At 47.3% G+C, this 16366-nt stretch overlaps 1 protein-coding gene across 1 annotated transcript; it reads left to right on the top strand.

The window, feature by feature from the left end:
* The first annotated feature begins 502 nt into the window (after positions 1-502).
* Positions 503-15979, top strand: GSTO1 (glutathione S-transferase omega 1). The gene is made up of 6 exons (XM_065552538.1): positions 503-724; positions 1543-1651; positions 7091-7313; positions 8667-8768; positions 11913-12019; positions 15444-15979. The coding sequence occupies exons 1-6, from the start codon at positions 691-693 to the stop codon at positions 15595-15597; spliced, it is 729 nt and encodes a 242-aa protein (XP_065408610.1). The 5' UTR covers positions 503-690; the 3' UTR covers positions 15598-15979.
* Positions 15980-16366: the final 387 nt, after the last annotated feature.

The raw sequence follows: 16366 nt of genomic DNA, 5'->3' as shown, positions 1-16366 counted from the left end.
AGTGCCCTGAAGCCCGGGAGCACGGAAGGACCCCCCCCGCCGCAGAATTGCCGACGACGACCGGGAGCACGGAAGGACCCCCACCTAGGGCGCCAAAAACCCTGGCGCCGCTCCTGCAGCCAGGGCTTTGTCAAGCTGGGCCTTAAACCAGTCTCCCCCTTCAGGCCCAGGCCTCCCTTAATGACCATAGACTATCAGGGTTGGAAGGGACCTCAGGAGGTCATCTAGTCCAATCCCCTGCTCAAAGCAGGACCAATCCCCACGTGTTTCCCTTGCTGTCTCCAGTACTGACTGGCACCAGTTCCTCTGGGAACAAGGCAAACCTCTGCTCTTTGTGTGCCTGTGGGGTGCTGCCCCTCTGCCCTCACCTTGGATATTTCTTTCCCCTCCTTCCCCCTCTACTTGGTGGTTGTGGGGGTGTGTGTGACTCTGCTCCCCCCTTGCCTAGCACTGGGAGGGGGTTAGGGGGGATGAAGCGGCTGCTTCCCCGCCCCCTCACCTGGTTGGGGTGTGGAAAGGGGGTGTGGAAAGGGGGTAGTCTCTGCAGCTCCTTCCCCTTTAACTGGCCCGCTGTGCACGAGGGGGCGGGATCGACCCGCAGCAGCCCGGTCTCTTAAGCAGCCCGGCAGGCGTGCAGCGGAATGCAGCGCTCCGGGTGACGGCACCTCCCCCGAGACTGCCGCGGTAGCCATGGCTGGGGAGCGCGCTCGCAGCTTGGGGAAAGGTGGGTGCTGGCCCGGGGGCTGCGCGCGGGTCCTGGCCGGGCTCCCCGCCTGCCTCGGCCAGGAGCGGGGCCAGTCTCCGGGCCTGGGGGCGCGCTGGAGCACCGCGTGCAGCCCCCGGGCTGTGTGTGTGTGTGTGTGTGTGCAGGGGGGTCCCCCGCCTGGGGTTCCCCCGGGGGTGGGGGATTGCATGGCACCCTCCAGCCCTGCCTGTATGGCTGTAGCCCTGGGGGCCCGGATCCCCCTCTCTCCTTCCGCCCTGCGTCTGTCTCCCCCTGGGGGGGCTAATTCCATTGCACCCTGGGGCCTTTGTCTCTCCCCAGAGTCTTGCCTCTGCCAGGGTCTGCTGGGTTGCACGCACATCCCCCTCCTCGGGTCTGCGTGTGCGCTCTGCTCAGACTTGGGGAGACTGTTCCTGGGTCCTTCCCACGCCTGGATCTCGGGCCCTTGGGAGGGCTCCTAGTATATTTTGCCTCCCACCTGGGCAAAACGCAGGAGACCATCCGACTCAGCAGCTGTAAATGCACCATGTCTATTGCTGTACTGCACTGGAGAACTGATTCACCCCAGGGCCTTCATCAAAGTAATACAGTCCTAGTCTCTCCAGGAGTCCCCTCAGGGAATGAGGGGTAATTACCAGTGCAAGAGAAGCACTGTTACCATGGCAGAATTAAGTGCTCTAAGCTCTGCAAAGAGCAACTGCTACTTTCAGAATCCCGTTTTCTTTCTTCCCCAGGCCACTTTTTTTTTTAACCTCTTGTTAAGCTATAATTTTGCAGGTGTGAGCGTAGAATAAACCAGTGTAACGTCTCTCTTGTAGGAAGTGCTGCTCCAGGCCCTGTGCCCGAGGGACTGATCCGTGTCTACAGCATGCACTTCTGTCCGTTTGCAGAGAGAACACGTCTTGTCTTGAAAGCCAAAGGAATTAAGTAAGATCATGTGCCCTAACGTGGCTGTCTCCTTGGTATCTGAATGCTAGGGATTGAAGACTTTTCTACTGCTTTCATGTAATTCTGCTGTAACTTTTTGTTTGGTAATGCCACCTTGACTTAAGTATGGTGATCTTCCATAGTTTACCAAGCTTAACAGGATGAGTCAAATAGCTGTCACTCTTGCTAACCATACCTGTTTTAAAGAGACACAAACACAACATTCAGGAAATCTTTATTTATTTTTTAAGGCGGGGTGAAAGTATCGTCAGTACACAAAACTACTTTTAAATCTGTTCCCTGGCCAGTTGTTGTGGGGCTACATTCAAATCTCTGATTTTTATTGAGAAGAATGTTTTCACATCTCCTGCTGCTGTGGGAAAGGCCTGCCCAAACAAATGGGGCACTGAGGAAACTAACCGTATAAAAGGTACGAAGTAAGCTAATTTGAAAAAGAAAATGTTGCTTGGGGTTTTTCTATTGTAGTAATGTTGGGTGGTCTTTGTAGCAATGGCAGAAAAACCTTATCTCAATAGTGTGAATTTCATCTTTTTTAATATCTTAATGGAAATTGAGCAGCAAAAATCCTGGAAAACGTAACCCTCAGCATGAACACTCCATGTATATTTTCTCTGGCTTACAACTCATTCAAATATAGCCTACAATAGCATGTTAGTGGTTTCTATGGTAAATGTACGTGTGTGTTCATGATTTCTCTTTTAAAAAGATCTTCCATTTCTATAGCTTCCCCTAGATCCTTTGCTGAAGGAACTTTATCAACAATAGTGCCTTTTCAAATAGGGAAGTATTTGTTCCATGTTTACAAGTGGTTAGTAACATGACTAAACTTGCAGTTAGTAAGTAGTATGACTCCTACTTGATCGCTGATTCACTCCAGCTTCCCATGCCTAACCACACCATATAGGTCAACGCTGGACTCCAAATTCTTATTGGTCAAGCACACATCAATCACATTGCAGTCTTTCGCTGACTCTTTCAGGGAATCAAATGTAGTAAAGTTCCACATCAATCCATCTGCCTATTTTCCTATACATAAGGCAACCCAAGTAACTTGGTCTCTTCTGATTTTTTTTTTTGAATTTATTTATTTTTTGTATTGTTTTAAATGTGGTGGTGGTCGTGGTGGTTGCTTCTTGCATAACAGGACATGACTGTCCTTTGATTGGAGTCCAGCTATGTTGAGTGGAAATAGCCACTGGTGTCCCTAGGCATGTGCAGTCCTTGTGATCTGATATCTGAATCTGTGGTGGGGAACCTTTTCTATAACAGCTTATTAGTCAATAGTTTCTTTGTTGTAGGCAGTGTCGGTCCCAGCATATTAGAGAGACAGGGTGGGTAAGGTAATAGCTTTCATTGGACCAACTTCTGTTGGGGAGAGAAGCTTTTGAGCTACACAGAACTCTTTCCCAGACCTACGAAGAGCTCTGTGTGGCTCAAAAGCTTGTTTCCAACAGAAGTTGGTCCAACGAAAAATATTACCTCATCCACCTGGTCTCTCTAATACACCTCTACCCCGATATAATGCGACCCGATATAACACGAATTCGGATATAACGCGATAAAGCAGTGCTCCGGGGGGCGGGGCTGCGCGCTTCGGCGGATCAAAGCAAGTTCGATATAACATGGTTTCACCTATAATGCGGTAAGATTTTTTTTTTTTTTTTTTTTGGCTCCCGAGGACAGTGTTATATCTGGGTAGAGGTGTAGTTTCTTTTTGGCAGTTGAGTCACACTTGTAGCTTTGTATATGTAATTTCTGATGCTCTTTTGGGCATTCGATAACTCTACAGCCATGAAAGAAGAGAGCTCTTTGCAGCACAGACTTTACAATCTAAGGTTGTGGTCCGGTACGCTGCTGTGTGCAGGTAACCTGTGCGGAAGTCTGTGTGGGGCTCTGTATTAACAGACAAACCCCTGCACCAGAACAGTTTGCAGGACAAGGTAGTGCATGATCATTCAGATACAAGGCTGCCAAAGGAGTTGGGGGGGATACTGGCATCAGATAACCAACTTAAATAAATGCTAAAGTGGGAAATCTGTTTATTGCAGTGTTGTCATTTAACTTGTTAGCTGACATGCTTAATTGGAAACTCCACACAAGTTTGTTCCAGGAAACAGGTATTTGGTAGTAGGGCCACTCCACACATGGTTGTTCCCATTACAAGTATGTTAATAAACTCCAGCAATTAAACTGACTTCCAAAAACCTCAAGAATATGCAAATCCTGAGTGAGTGTGTGTTTGTTTAAAAAAACAAACCAAAAAACCCCAACATTGTCTGCTTGGCTTTGGTATTTTAGCCTTATCATATTGCCTCTTAGACTACCTATTCCTCTTCCCAACCTGTGGCTAAGACCATTTCCCTTCTGTTCAGTGTAAGGTCAGAGTAAAATTCTGTTGCAAGTTGTTACTCCAGAATGCGAGTCACGCCTCCTGTGAACTTCCTAAACTTGTGTGTTGCAAGAGCAGGTGCACTTTCAATCGGAAGTGAAACTGTATTGTGGCTGGGCTTAACTGCCTTTAAAATGGCGGCTGCTTATGTAGATGTGATAAATATGGGGCTCTGCCTATGCCACTTGTGAACTGTGGATGACTTTATAAAATCATACCATGAAATTGCTGTGTCATGCAAAGCCTGTATGTATGCGGCTCCACCCTGAGTGAGCAGGCTTGTGTCATGTCTCCAGCCTAGCAGAGACAATGGTGGGTACGTCCACACTAGCCGCCGGATCGGCGGGTAGCGATCTATCTATTGGGGATCGATTTATCACGTCTCGTCTAGACATGATAAATCGATCCCCAAACGCACTTCCCGTCGACTCCAGAACTCCACCAGGGCGAGAGGCGAAAGCGGAGTCGACGGGGGAGCCGCGGCCGTCAATCCCGTGCCGTGAGGAAGGGAGGGAAGTCGATCTAAGATGCGTCAACTTTAGCTACGCTATTCTTGTAGCTGAAGTTGTGTATCTTAGATTGATTATTATTATTTTTTTTTCTTATCATTTCCTCCTTTCCCCCCCCCCCCCCCCCCCCGTGAAGACCAGGCCAGTGAGTGATCCACACTCAGTGGCCTATTCAAAGTAATACGCCTTGCAGGATGGATCTGCTGTAGCTGGGAGAAGACACTTCTTCCTCTTATGTGAATGAAGGCAGGAGGGGGTGGTGGTGGAATGTAAAGGAAAGTTACCCGGGCAGCACTAAAGAAGCAGGTGACCCCAGCTGAAGTCTTGAACAGGACTCATGGGGGCTGATAGGAGACGAAAGAGAGCCATTTTGCACCAGGTTAAGATGAGGGAGGTTGCTGCAGGGGCAGAGTAGGTGGAGGATCCTGCCTGACAGAACATAGATGATCCTCCAAGGACTCCCAAGGGAAGAGTGAGCTAGTGATGGATGTTGGCAGCATAGACAAGCCCTAAATGCAAGGTGATTTTTTTCTTTTTTGTTTTGTTTTGTTTTTTTCGCCAAAAGGCAGCTTTTGGTGGCAGAACAGTGGAAGTGCACACACTGCAAAGCCACTTTTGACAACAAAATTCTTCCGTTTCAACGACAAAATAAAACCACCTCGACGAGAGGCATAAAGCCTTTTGTGGCACAGTTAAAACAAAAAGGGTCAGTGTAGACACTGCCGTTCGTTATGTTGCCAGAACTGGCCTCCCCAAGTATCCCACAATGCCCCCATGACCATTCTGCTCACTGTTTTGAACTCCGCAGCCTGGCAGGCATGCACCCTTTCACTTTCAAAGCTCAGTTCTGGCAGCTGAGCGGGTGCTGCTCTGCTGGGGCAACAAAGAGCAAATCATTAACAGGAGTGCTCCTGCTGTCTCACACCAGGAACACAGAGGTAGGCAGGCAGGGACAGATGTGTGTATGTGTGAGAGACTGCTGTGCAGAGCCAGGGAGGGAGGAGGGGGCTGATGTTGGGGGCATCCCCCTGCCTCCGGACTGGTTGCTTCCAGTGGCCATCTGAGCTTACAAGACAGCATGCCAACACACACACTTCGCCCACTGCCCCACACTTCAGTTGAAAAGTTGTTGGCCAGGGATTGGCAATCTTTGGCACGCAGCCCACTAGGGAAAGCCGCTGGCGAGCCCGTCCAGTTTGTTTACTTGCAGTGTCCGGAGGTTCGGCCGATCGCAGCTCCCACTGGCTGCGGTTCGCCGTCCCAGGCCAATGGGGACTGCAGGAAGTGGTGTGGGCCAAGGGATGTGCTGGCCACCCTTCCCGCAGCCCCCATTGGCCTAGGATGGCGAACCGCGGCCAGTGGGAGCTGCAATGGACCGAACCGGCAGATGCTGTAGGTAAACAAACTGCCCTGGCCTGCCAGGGGATTTCCCTGATGGGCTGCATGCCAAAAGTTGCTGATCACTGGTGGTGGTGGTCTAATAGAAGGCTCATGAAACAATGGGATTGACAAACCTGCATCATGTGATACTATATGTGCCCCATTGAGGCATTGCAAACCCTTCCCAAAGTACCCTGCGGCCAGTTGCACACTGGGATAGCTACTCACAGTGCACTGCTCTCTGTCGATGCAGGAGCTGCTAGTGTGGATGCACTCCGCAGACACAAGGAGCATTGTGTGGACATGTGACAGCAGCTTAATTAATGCAGTTTAGTTTAAATGGCATAACTTTTTTGGTGACAAAACTCTGCAGTTTAGACAGCTTTAGGATGTTATGTTGTTTTTGTATAATCTGCACTTCTGACATGTCAACACTGTGCCCAGGAGGGGTAGGCAGTTGGACAGCAGGTTTCTTGGAGTGGGGTACCAGATAGATCTGTGCCCTGAGAATGTGCCTAGGGACCCTGAGATAAGACTGTGTCTGGACTCCACTCAGGCTTCCGGAGTTTGAAAGACTTCTGGGTTCACCCTGGCAGAGACTTGAATTCTCCTCCCAGCAGTCCAAAGTGGGTGCCCGGGAAGGGGTGATAGTATGTCCTGAAAGACTTGTTTAACAAGTATAATTCCATTCTTTATGCTACTGTCCTAACTTCTTGCATTTCTGGCATGCCTGCCCGCTGTTGCTGTGGTCAAAGGCAAATTGGCTTCATTCTCTTGTTTGTTGGGATGGGCTTGGTGGGTCGGTATCTGCTTTATCCTTGGATTTGTTAAAGAAAATAAACTGAGCCCTACTCAAAGGAAGCTCTTATTTTCCTCTTTCCATGCTGGACTCTGAATTCCTAGTGTGCAAAATGCCATATTAGAAGCCCTGGAAAGTGAAGTCCTGATGGTACCACAGGACTTCAAGAAAGGAGAGAGGTGGTAAATTAATGGGAATGTTTTCCTGGCTCTTCCTCCCCCCCCCCCCCCCCTTGCCTCAATATCCTCCTGTAGGTTAGCTAGAGGTAAACACTATTGCTTTCTTTGAAGTTACTGGAGTAGGCTGACAAAACTGATCTTCCTCTGTCTTAAACTCTTCAGGCATGAACTAATCAACGTCAATTTGAAAAATAAACCTGACTGGCTCTTTGAGAAAAATCCCTTTGGTTTGGTACCTATTCTGGAGACCAGCAAGGGTCAGCTGATCTATGAGTCTCCCATCACATGCGAGTATTTGGATGAAGCATATCCTGGGAAGAAGCTTCTACCTGCTGACCCTTATGAGCGAGCATGTCAAAAGATGCTCTTGGAAAGATTCTCCAAGGTACAGTGTGATCAGGAGGGGGGCCGTGTAACCTCCTTCAGTGCAGCACTAGTATTGTGCACAGCACTGTAGACTTTTCCTTCCACTTCTAAGGCTGGATCTTGTCTCATATTTAAGAGTGATTTTACTAGATTGGAACCACTTACCCATTCACTAATCCAAAATGCTGCTGAGCTGTCTGGATCTCTGTCAGCATTTGAAAGACAGAAAAAAGGGACCTGTGAGGTGAAAGCAGGAGATTTTAAGCTAGTTGACGTCTATGGGAGCAGAATGGGGAAACTGGCTTTCAGTGAAGGGTGTTAGCAGATCAGCCATGTAGACAAGCCCTAAGTGTGCCAGAGAGGTGTGTTTTTTAGTGTGTGTGTGTGGGGGGGTGTCACCCCCCCCCCTCAAAGAGAGCTCTAATGTGCTGTGTTCTAACTGCCCCATGTAAACCCCTGTTGGCATGCTCTGAAAGATGCCTAGCTTGCATTAATATAGTCATGTAATTTGAAACAGTAATGAGGTACCTTTTGGAATGCACCAGCAGGGTCTATGTGAGGCAATTGGCGTGCTCTATAAATGACACCTCTGTGGTGTGCTTTGCTGTACCATTATAGACCAGTCCTAAGCAAATAAGGCAAACTGGGTGAATGCATGCATGAGTGTCATTCTCAAATCCTTAACTCTAGGATAATTCTTCAAAGCATGGGGTCTGTAAACTGTTGAAAGCTAAAAGGAAGCTTTAAAATAACTTCATAACCTTGGCTAATATTTGTATTGTAACTCACGCCAATCCCCTAACTTCTCTGGCAGGTGTGCAAACTACAAAGTTCTTGTAGAGAGAAAATCAATGGCCTAGACTGTCAGACATTTATTTAAACAAAAGTTAAAATCTGACTGTCCCTTAATATCCTTTCCTATTAACGTTTATTGGAATTTCAAAAGCGTCCTTAAAATGTCAAAATTTGCATTTCACCATTTTTATTGCTGGTGCTTTTTTTTGGTACTGTAGGCAGCTTGAACAATGGGAAGACTAGTGAGTTTCCCTCTTCTGATTCTCCTGCACTATTATCCTTCAATACTGGCATTTTAATTCTCCTTTGCAACCTGTATTTTCTCTGAAACATAGAGAACACTTCTGTTGCTGTTAAGCTCGGTGTAGTGTGGGTTGGGTGTGATATGTGTTTTAAGCAAAATTTAAGCGCTAAAGCCCAGATCCTGAAAGGCATTTAGGCATCTAACTTCCATTGATTTCAGATACCTTTTAAGGATCTGGGCTGAAGTGACTTGTGACTATCCCTGTAATGAGAGAGAACCTCCCTTCTGCAAGGAGGTCAAGCTGTCAGTAATGTCTTGTTTTGGTTTGTTCAGTTACCACCTCTAGCCTTCAAACATCTCCTGGCAGTTAAAAATGGGGAGGACAGTTCAGTGCTGAAAGCAGAGTTTGGTGAGAAGCTTGGCGAATTTGAGAAGGTAAGAAACAGAGCCCTCTCTGGGATTGAACAAAACCACCAAACCTATGGTAAAGGGGAGTCCTCTTCTGCTCGCATGCACTCGGCTGACTGTCTCACTTGGAAAGCCTTGAGAAAGGGAGGAGGCAGGACTTATTTCAGACGTTCTAACTATGAAAAATGAGTGGTCCTGTTTACTCCCCTCACACTGATGGGTGGCATAGAAAACCCCAACATCTAAGCATGGCACAGTTTAAACACGAGCTGAATTGTGAACTCCATAGTGGACTTCATAGAGGATTTTGCTCCACATCCTTCTCAAGTGCTAGCCACCTCTGCTGTTTTATGTCCATCCCTGCCCTCCTAGGACAGAAGGAGATTTTGCAGCAAGGTCTAAGAGCATTCAGACTCTGGGTTGTTATAACCTTCTCTGGTATGTTAGCATGTCCACCACCACGCCCATCTGACTGACAATGTTGTTTCTTTGTTGTACTGATCTCAGTAACAGCAATGTGGGAATGAAGTTGTTGACCCTTAGTTTACTACTTAAGTGTCTGGCCCCTCTGTCCTACTACTAGCTATTATCCTGTCTCCCTGCTCATTCTCGTGGAATATAACCACCACACCTACAGGGGAGGGATTTAAGGCACTCGAATCCTGAAGCTGGTGAGTCCAAATCTCCCTTGATCTCTCACTCCAGTTCACCTAGCTGCAAAACAGGTACTTGATTCATCAAGTTAGGGCAGTCAAAGGTGGCTGGATGTGATGCTGGCCACGTCACTCCTTTGCGTACTGCTGGCTGTGAAACTGTCTTCACCACATCACCCCGTTGAGCCATTGGCTTGCGGGGACGCTGACTGAAAAAATCCAGCTATGGGCCATGTTCTAGTACAATCGTGTACCTCCGTCAACATCCAGGGAGCTGCAACAGGTGGTTTTGGATCTATATTAAAGATTTAAATTCAGTTTTACTTCAAGTGCTGTTTTTTGTTAACCCAAACGGCTGCCAAGTCATTGTTTGAATAAGATGCGCTGATGCTTTCCCTCCATCTGCAGTGTGACTCCTTAAAATATAGTTGTTTGAATGAACAAACTCCTTTGCCTCTCTGGCCAGAGGGCCATTATCTTCTAGAAATAAAGCAACCAAAAAGCTATCTGGTCATCTGATCAGGAGGCAAAGAAACGACTGCATGTTCAAGAACAAAAAATCCTATTCTGTCCTCCTTGAGCAAGAAGCAGCATTTAGCACACTTCTCCCCTGTTGGGAACCTCTCATAGCTCTGGCTACAGTCATCTCCTCCTTCCCTTTGCTGATGGCTTTAACTTCAGCCAGTTACTTTGGTGTGGCTGACACTCGAGTATCTCTGTCCCTCCGATACCTCTGTCTAACTTGTCATGTTAGCTACACTAACACCCCACTACCAAATGCTTCAAACACTGAGTTCCTCTCGAATTAAAGCCTTTCATCTTTGTGTAGCTGATCAGAGTCGAGAGCTAAAGTACTGGCAGATGACGTTGTCTGGTTCTTGTGGGCAACTGCTTCCTAGGGGACTTCTTGCAAGAGAATTGCACTGAGAAATAAAGAACTAAGCTTCCCTTTTCCTTCCCATTTGCAATCCTGCTGCAAGATACCTGCTGCTTGCTACAAAAGACTTTGAGAGATCCTGAGGGATTTTCTAGATGTATATGGACTCTCAGGTCATGTGGAGCCCCTCTCTCTGTTGTAGTGGCTTTAAATCCCAGTCTGAGCTAGAGAAGATAACGAGGATCCAGCCATGCAAAATCCGTTCAGCCTGTTCCAAGAGCTGTCGGCCAGAGAAGCATGAAATGTATTGAAATGTCCTGTGTCCTATTCACTGCTGCCCACCAGAGGGAGCCATGGTCACATCTTTATGAAACTATTAACATCTGGTTATTTTCTGTCAGGCACCTGGTGACTGAAGCAGCTCCTCAGATCTTTGCTGATTGATGGTTTGAGGCTTTTAATAGATCACTTATCTGTGGTGGGGAGGAGGAGGGGAAATGCCAGCGCGCCTCTTATTGTCTGCTTTACATGGACGAGAAGCTGGCATTTTAAGGTGTCTGAAAAAGCCCCTCCGAGTGCTATCTCAGGAGGAAGGCCGAATAGGCTCTGATTCTGATGATGACTCCTACTACCATAGCATGTAGGAGTTCTAGTCATGGAGCAGGACCCTGTTATGCTAGGCACCGTAGAAACAAAGAGCTTTGTCCACTCCTCATTCAACCAAACTCATAAGAAGGTTGCACGTACAATCTGTCTATGGATAAAGTATAGGTGGGTTAGGGGACCTTACTGCAAATGCAGGTCAAATACTTCAAGATCCTACCATGGTAGGCCCTGCATAATGGCAAAGTGCTTGCCAAACATCTAGGTTAACCTCTTCTCTCACATCTGAAATTAGGGATTGTCGCCAGTTTACAGGTGCAGCAACAGAGGCACATTCCAATCGGTTTACACGGCACTTGTTTTTAGAAGTCTATACGGTGTGGATCAGTTTTGCCATAGGAAGAGTTCATCTCCCATCTCTTCTGAGCTGGAGGACTCTGCTCTTGTCCCTGAGGGTGGAATCTGGCACAGGTCTTAGCATGACAATGATATGGTAGAATTGCATTCACAAAGCTACCTCAACTTGGGGATACAGTAGAACAAGAAATGCAGCTGAAATCGTTCTGCCCTAGTTTGACCAGTCTTATGGTGTAGCTGAAATGTTTATTTAACAATTAAAAAGCTTCCAAACACAGTTGGGTTGCCACATCTGTCTTGGTGCCGCCACGTCAGAATTGCCAGCTTACAAGTTAAAACGGTCTCTAACTGCCAGCATCTCCACCTGGATCCTGAGACGACTGTTATCCATGGCTCGTGTGTAATTGCCAATCCATGTTGTGCACCTCTTCTTGCATTTGAGCTAGACTCGAATCCAGCTCTCGTCATGTGAAGTATCCAAACCGATATTGGAGCTGTGTTAGTGACTGACTGGCCCACTAAAAGTGTTTAATTTAGGTAAGGAGGTGCCATTTCTGCAATCACTCTCCTGTCCATCTCCTCCCTGGCTCCTGCTTTTTAGTATAGCCTGTTTTGGTTTTTTGTAGGACTTTTCCATGTAACTTCATATTAAAATGAAATGCTGCATCTTGTCCTCCACAGTTTTTAGCCGGTCGCAAGACTGTGTTCTATGGTGGGGACTCTGTGTCCATGATTGACTACATGATCTGGCCTTGGTTTGAACGTCTGGAATTCTTCCAATTGCCTGAGTAAGTGCTTGAATGTTTTATGGATTTTGCACATTTTCAAGTGGTGAAAACTTCAGCTTCTAATTAACTCTAAATTACCCCAGCCAGGAACCCTCCTGCTTAGAGTGTGAATGGAATGTGTAAATACATTCTCCAGACATGAACAGGGCACAGTAATGGGTTATGCTTGGGGAGGTTAGCTGTATTTCAGTACCACCAAACAGCCCTTGTAATGGACCAGGACTCCATTGTGTAGCACTGTACAGACTGAATAAAAATTAGTCCCAGAAGGCACCTTGCCCTATTGAAACCAGCTCTCCCAAAGTTAAGATCTGCTAGTGATGGAATTAGAGGCAGGTTCTCTTTGTGAGGCTATCTTAGGTGTTTGTAGGGCACCCATTACCACAGTGTCTGAGCACCTCACAACTTTTTTTTTTTTTTTTTTTTTTTTTTTTTTTTAAATTACATTTATCCTCACAACACTCCTGTGAGTCAGGGAAGTTATATGACTTCCCCAGAGAGTGTGGTAGAGCAGGGACTTGAACCCAGGTCTCCCGAGTTCCAGGCTACCCCCCCCCCCCCCCAATCCTTCCTCAAAGATGCAAGGAAACCCTAGGATCTGAACTTGTTACCTCAGGCACCAAAAGCAAGGGCCAAAGCCACCAAGTGGCTTAGCTTCTCCTGTGCTATCACTTGTGCTGTGCAGATCAAGAGGAGACGTGTTAGTGGTATTATTGCCTTGCTCTCCCAGGAAAAAGAAAAAAATAAACAATAAGAGCTGAGCTCACTGTCAGATGGGAGATGTTGTGCAGAGGAAATATGAGCCTTTTAATACTAGCTGACTTGAAAATTGCAAACTAATGTGCGGAATACTCAGGAAGGTCACGGGAGGGGGCAGGAAGAAAGCTAAAAATGCCAGTTATGCTAGTTCTCCTGTAGTAGAGCCGAGTGATCGCTACCAGTATGTGGATTTCAAGCCACATGGTTGTGACTGATCTTGCAATCCCATGCCATGTCTTTGGGGACCGTATTGTATCCTTGTGGGCCAGGGATCTGTATACAACTCCAGGAGAGAGGGTTATCACAGCTTCTCCAGAAATGGGGTTTGTGTGTGGGGGTGATTAAAGTGAAGCACAGAGGTGTTTACCACCTACAAAGTAGTATCACCCTAGCAGAAGGCTTGCATATACTGATTGAAACTGGGTTTTGACGAGATCAATGGACAGTGAAAGGGTGATTGCTATCAAAAGGCTGTTTAAACTGACTTGGGGCCTTCTTTCTGATCCAGCAAATGGACAAGACCTTCTGCTCTGGGGGGGGGCCCCAACTCTTGTGGAAGGGTTGGAAAGGCTTTGGCTTGCTAGGGCCCCTTGGACTGATGGGTAACTCCTGGGATGTCTGTTCAGTGTTTGTGGTTCTCCCCCCATCCCCACCCTCTGGTAATGCTTTACCTTAAGAATAAATCTCCTTGCTTAGAGAGAGCTGTGTGGTAACTTGGAACTGCTGACAATACACTGTTCATACCCTTTGGAGAGAAGGCAAAGCACAGGCACTGGCCTATAGCCCTAGTAAGCTTGTCTGCCTATCTTATAGAATCTCAGGGTTGGAAGGGATCTCAGGAGGTCATCTAGTCCAACCCCCTGCTCAAAGCAGGACCAACACCAACTAAATCATCCCAGCCAGGGCTTTGTCAAGCCTGACGTTAAAAACCTCTAAGGAAGGAGATTCTACCACCTCCCTAGGTAACCCGTTCCAGTGCTTCACCACTCTTCTAGTGAAAAAGATTTTTCCTAATATCCAACCTAAACCTTCCCCACTGCAACTTGAGACCATTACTCCTTGTTCTGTCATCTGCCACCACTGAGAACAGTCTAGATCCATCCTCTTTGGAACCCCCCTTCAGGTAGTTGAAAGCAGCTATCAAATCCCCCCCCCCCCATTCTTCTCTTCTGCAGACTAAATAATCCCGTTCCCTCAGCCTCTCCTCCATAAGTCATATGCTCCAGCCCCCAATTGTTTTTGTTGCCCTCCGCTGGACTCTTTCCAATTTTTCCACATCCTTCTTGTAGGGTGGGGCCCAAAACTGGACACAGTACTCCAGATGAGGCCTCACCAATGTCAAATAGAGGGGAATGATCACGTTCCTTGATCTGCTTGCAATGCCCCTACTTATACAGCCCAAAATGCCGTTAGCCTTCTTGGCAACAAGAGCACACTCTTGACTCCTCTCCAGCTTCTCGTCCACTGTAACCCCTAGGTCCTTTTCTGCAGAACTGCTGCCTAGCCATTCGGTCCCTAGTCTGTAACAGTGAATGGGATTCTTCTGTCCTAAGTGCAGGACTCTGCACTTGTCCTTGTTGAACCTCATCAGGTTTCTTTTGGCCCAATCCTCTCAGTGTAAGGCAGGAAGCTGTGCAGTTTTAACCCCCTCCCACCCCCACCTCCCCCCGCAAGTCAGAGGGGAATTGTCCAGGGTCCCTGCCCAGAAACCTCTGATGGCTGGAGACCTGACTGCACGCTCCCAGAGAGGACAATGGAGTGGGGGATACAAGTGCATTTACCCTGAAACGGTGACAACAATCACTGGCCAGTGATGACAAACTGTATAACGTGTTTTGGCCAACCGGATTTATGGGACGAATGGGCTCCTGGGTTGGCAAGAACGGGGGTGTACTGGGATAGAGGTCACACGCGCGCACACTCTCTCTCTCTCTCTCTCTCATATGTGAATATCTTCCACTCCAGCACAACACATGTTGCAGTCAGTGGGGGCTCACATGCTCTCTGTGGAGGGACAAGGGTGTAATCAAGTATCACGGGGTAGCCGTGTTAGTCTGTATCTACAAAAACAACAAGGAGTCTGGTGGCAGACTTCTAAAGGATGGTAGGTACATCACACAAGGATTATATGCTTATCTCTTACAGTTGGAGGTTCCACAAGCAGTGGCTGTTCACTCTTGGCTATATAAAGAAGACCTGATAGCCTTACAGGGCATGTTTACTCTGCATTTTAAATTCATGGCAGCAAGCCTCAGAGCAGGAGTCTACAAAGTTGAGTCTATGCTATGGCAATAAAAACATCTGTGTCGCCATTGGGGCTCAGGCTCTGAAGCCCGGGGATGGGAGTGGGTTTCAGAACCTGAGATCCAGCCTGGACATCTACACAATTGTTCTTCGCGCCAGAGCACAAGCCCACGTCTGTAGACCCAGGCTTGGAAACTCAATGCTGTGTGAGTTGAAATGCAGTGTAGACATAGAAGGGCATCTCTAGCCCTCTGCTCTGTGGCCTGAAACTTTATTTCTTCTATCTGTTTTTTGAATTTAACCTTGTGGGAGGGAGAAGGCAAAACAAACAGGAACGCAGAACCTCATTAAAGGTTCAGCTTTCTTGATGTCCTCCCAATTTCCCCTCTGCTCATACAAAGTTTCTTTCTTGTTCCCATAGCTGTCTGCAGCACACCCCAAAGCTCAGGCAATGGGTGGAAGCCATGAAGAAGGATCCTGCCGTCAAGGCTACGATGACTGACGTGCAAACATTCAAAGGCTTTTTTGAGTTGTATACAAAGAACAGTCCTGAGGCATGCGACTATGGACTGTGAGATGAGGGTGGGCATCTACCTGTCACAACTGTCACTTCTGTTTCCTCTGGGCACCTGCAGCATGTGCACTGCATTTGCCTGGGATTGTGCAGTTCTGTGCTTGCATTTTAAAATGGGAATAAATCTGCGTAGGAAAGGATGAGAAACCTCCTGTGAAGTCCTGTCCTTCCTGGTGGGAGGAGGGAGTGCTGGCCTCAGGCAGGAGATGCGGGGGGTCATTAGAAGTTGTATATGCATCAGTCGATACGGCACAAAGATGTAAACCTTTACTATCTCTGTTCTCTTCGTTTGTAGAGTGTGATGCCTGTTTGGTTGCTTTATGGTTTGATTTTTGTGATTCTGGTATTTGAACAATAAAGGAAGAAATTTAGCTTTGGCTGAATGCTGCACCCTCATAACTAGATGGGCATGACATCAGTGCTTCAGGTATCTGTTCCCTGAAGCCCCTCTTCCATGACGAAGACAATGGAAGAGTGATATATCAGGGAATGACTTGGTATCAACTGTCCAAAGCAAGTTGCTCTCTATTGACACTGCAGTTTGCAGTCAAGATGCAGATGTCCAGGTCTAAAGGCTACAAGGTTTCATAGTCCAAGTATCACAGAGGAGTATTTGTGAGTGTTTTTGAAGTTTATGAATCCACCCTCAAGAAGATAATAGTGGAAGAGAAAATACAGGTACACTTTTTAATTTGGGTAACGTTGTCTTGGGATGGCTGTTGGGATGTCTGTTCACCTTCTCGCATGAACAGAGAGCAGCAATACCCGAA

Source organism: Chrysemys picta, chromosome 7 (genome assembly GCF_011386835.1).
Source record: "Chrysemys picta bellii isolate R12L10 chromosome 7, ASM1138683v2, whole genome shotgun sequence".
Classification (NCBI taxonomy): Eukaryota; Metazoa; Chordata; order Testudines; family Emydidae; genus Chrysemys; species Chrysemys picta.
Note: the sequence above shows the minus strand (reverse complement) of the source record. Positions and strands in the feature narration are given on the sequence as shown.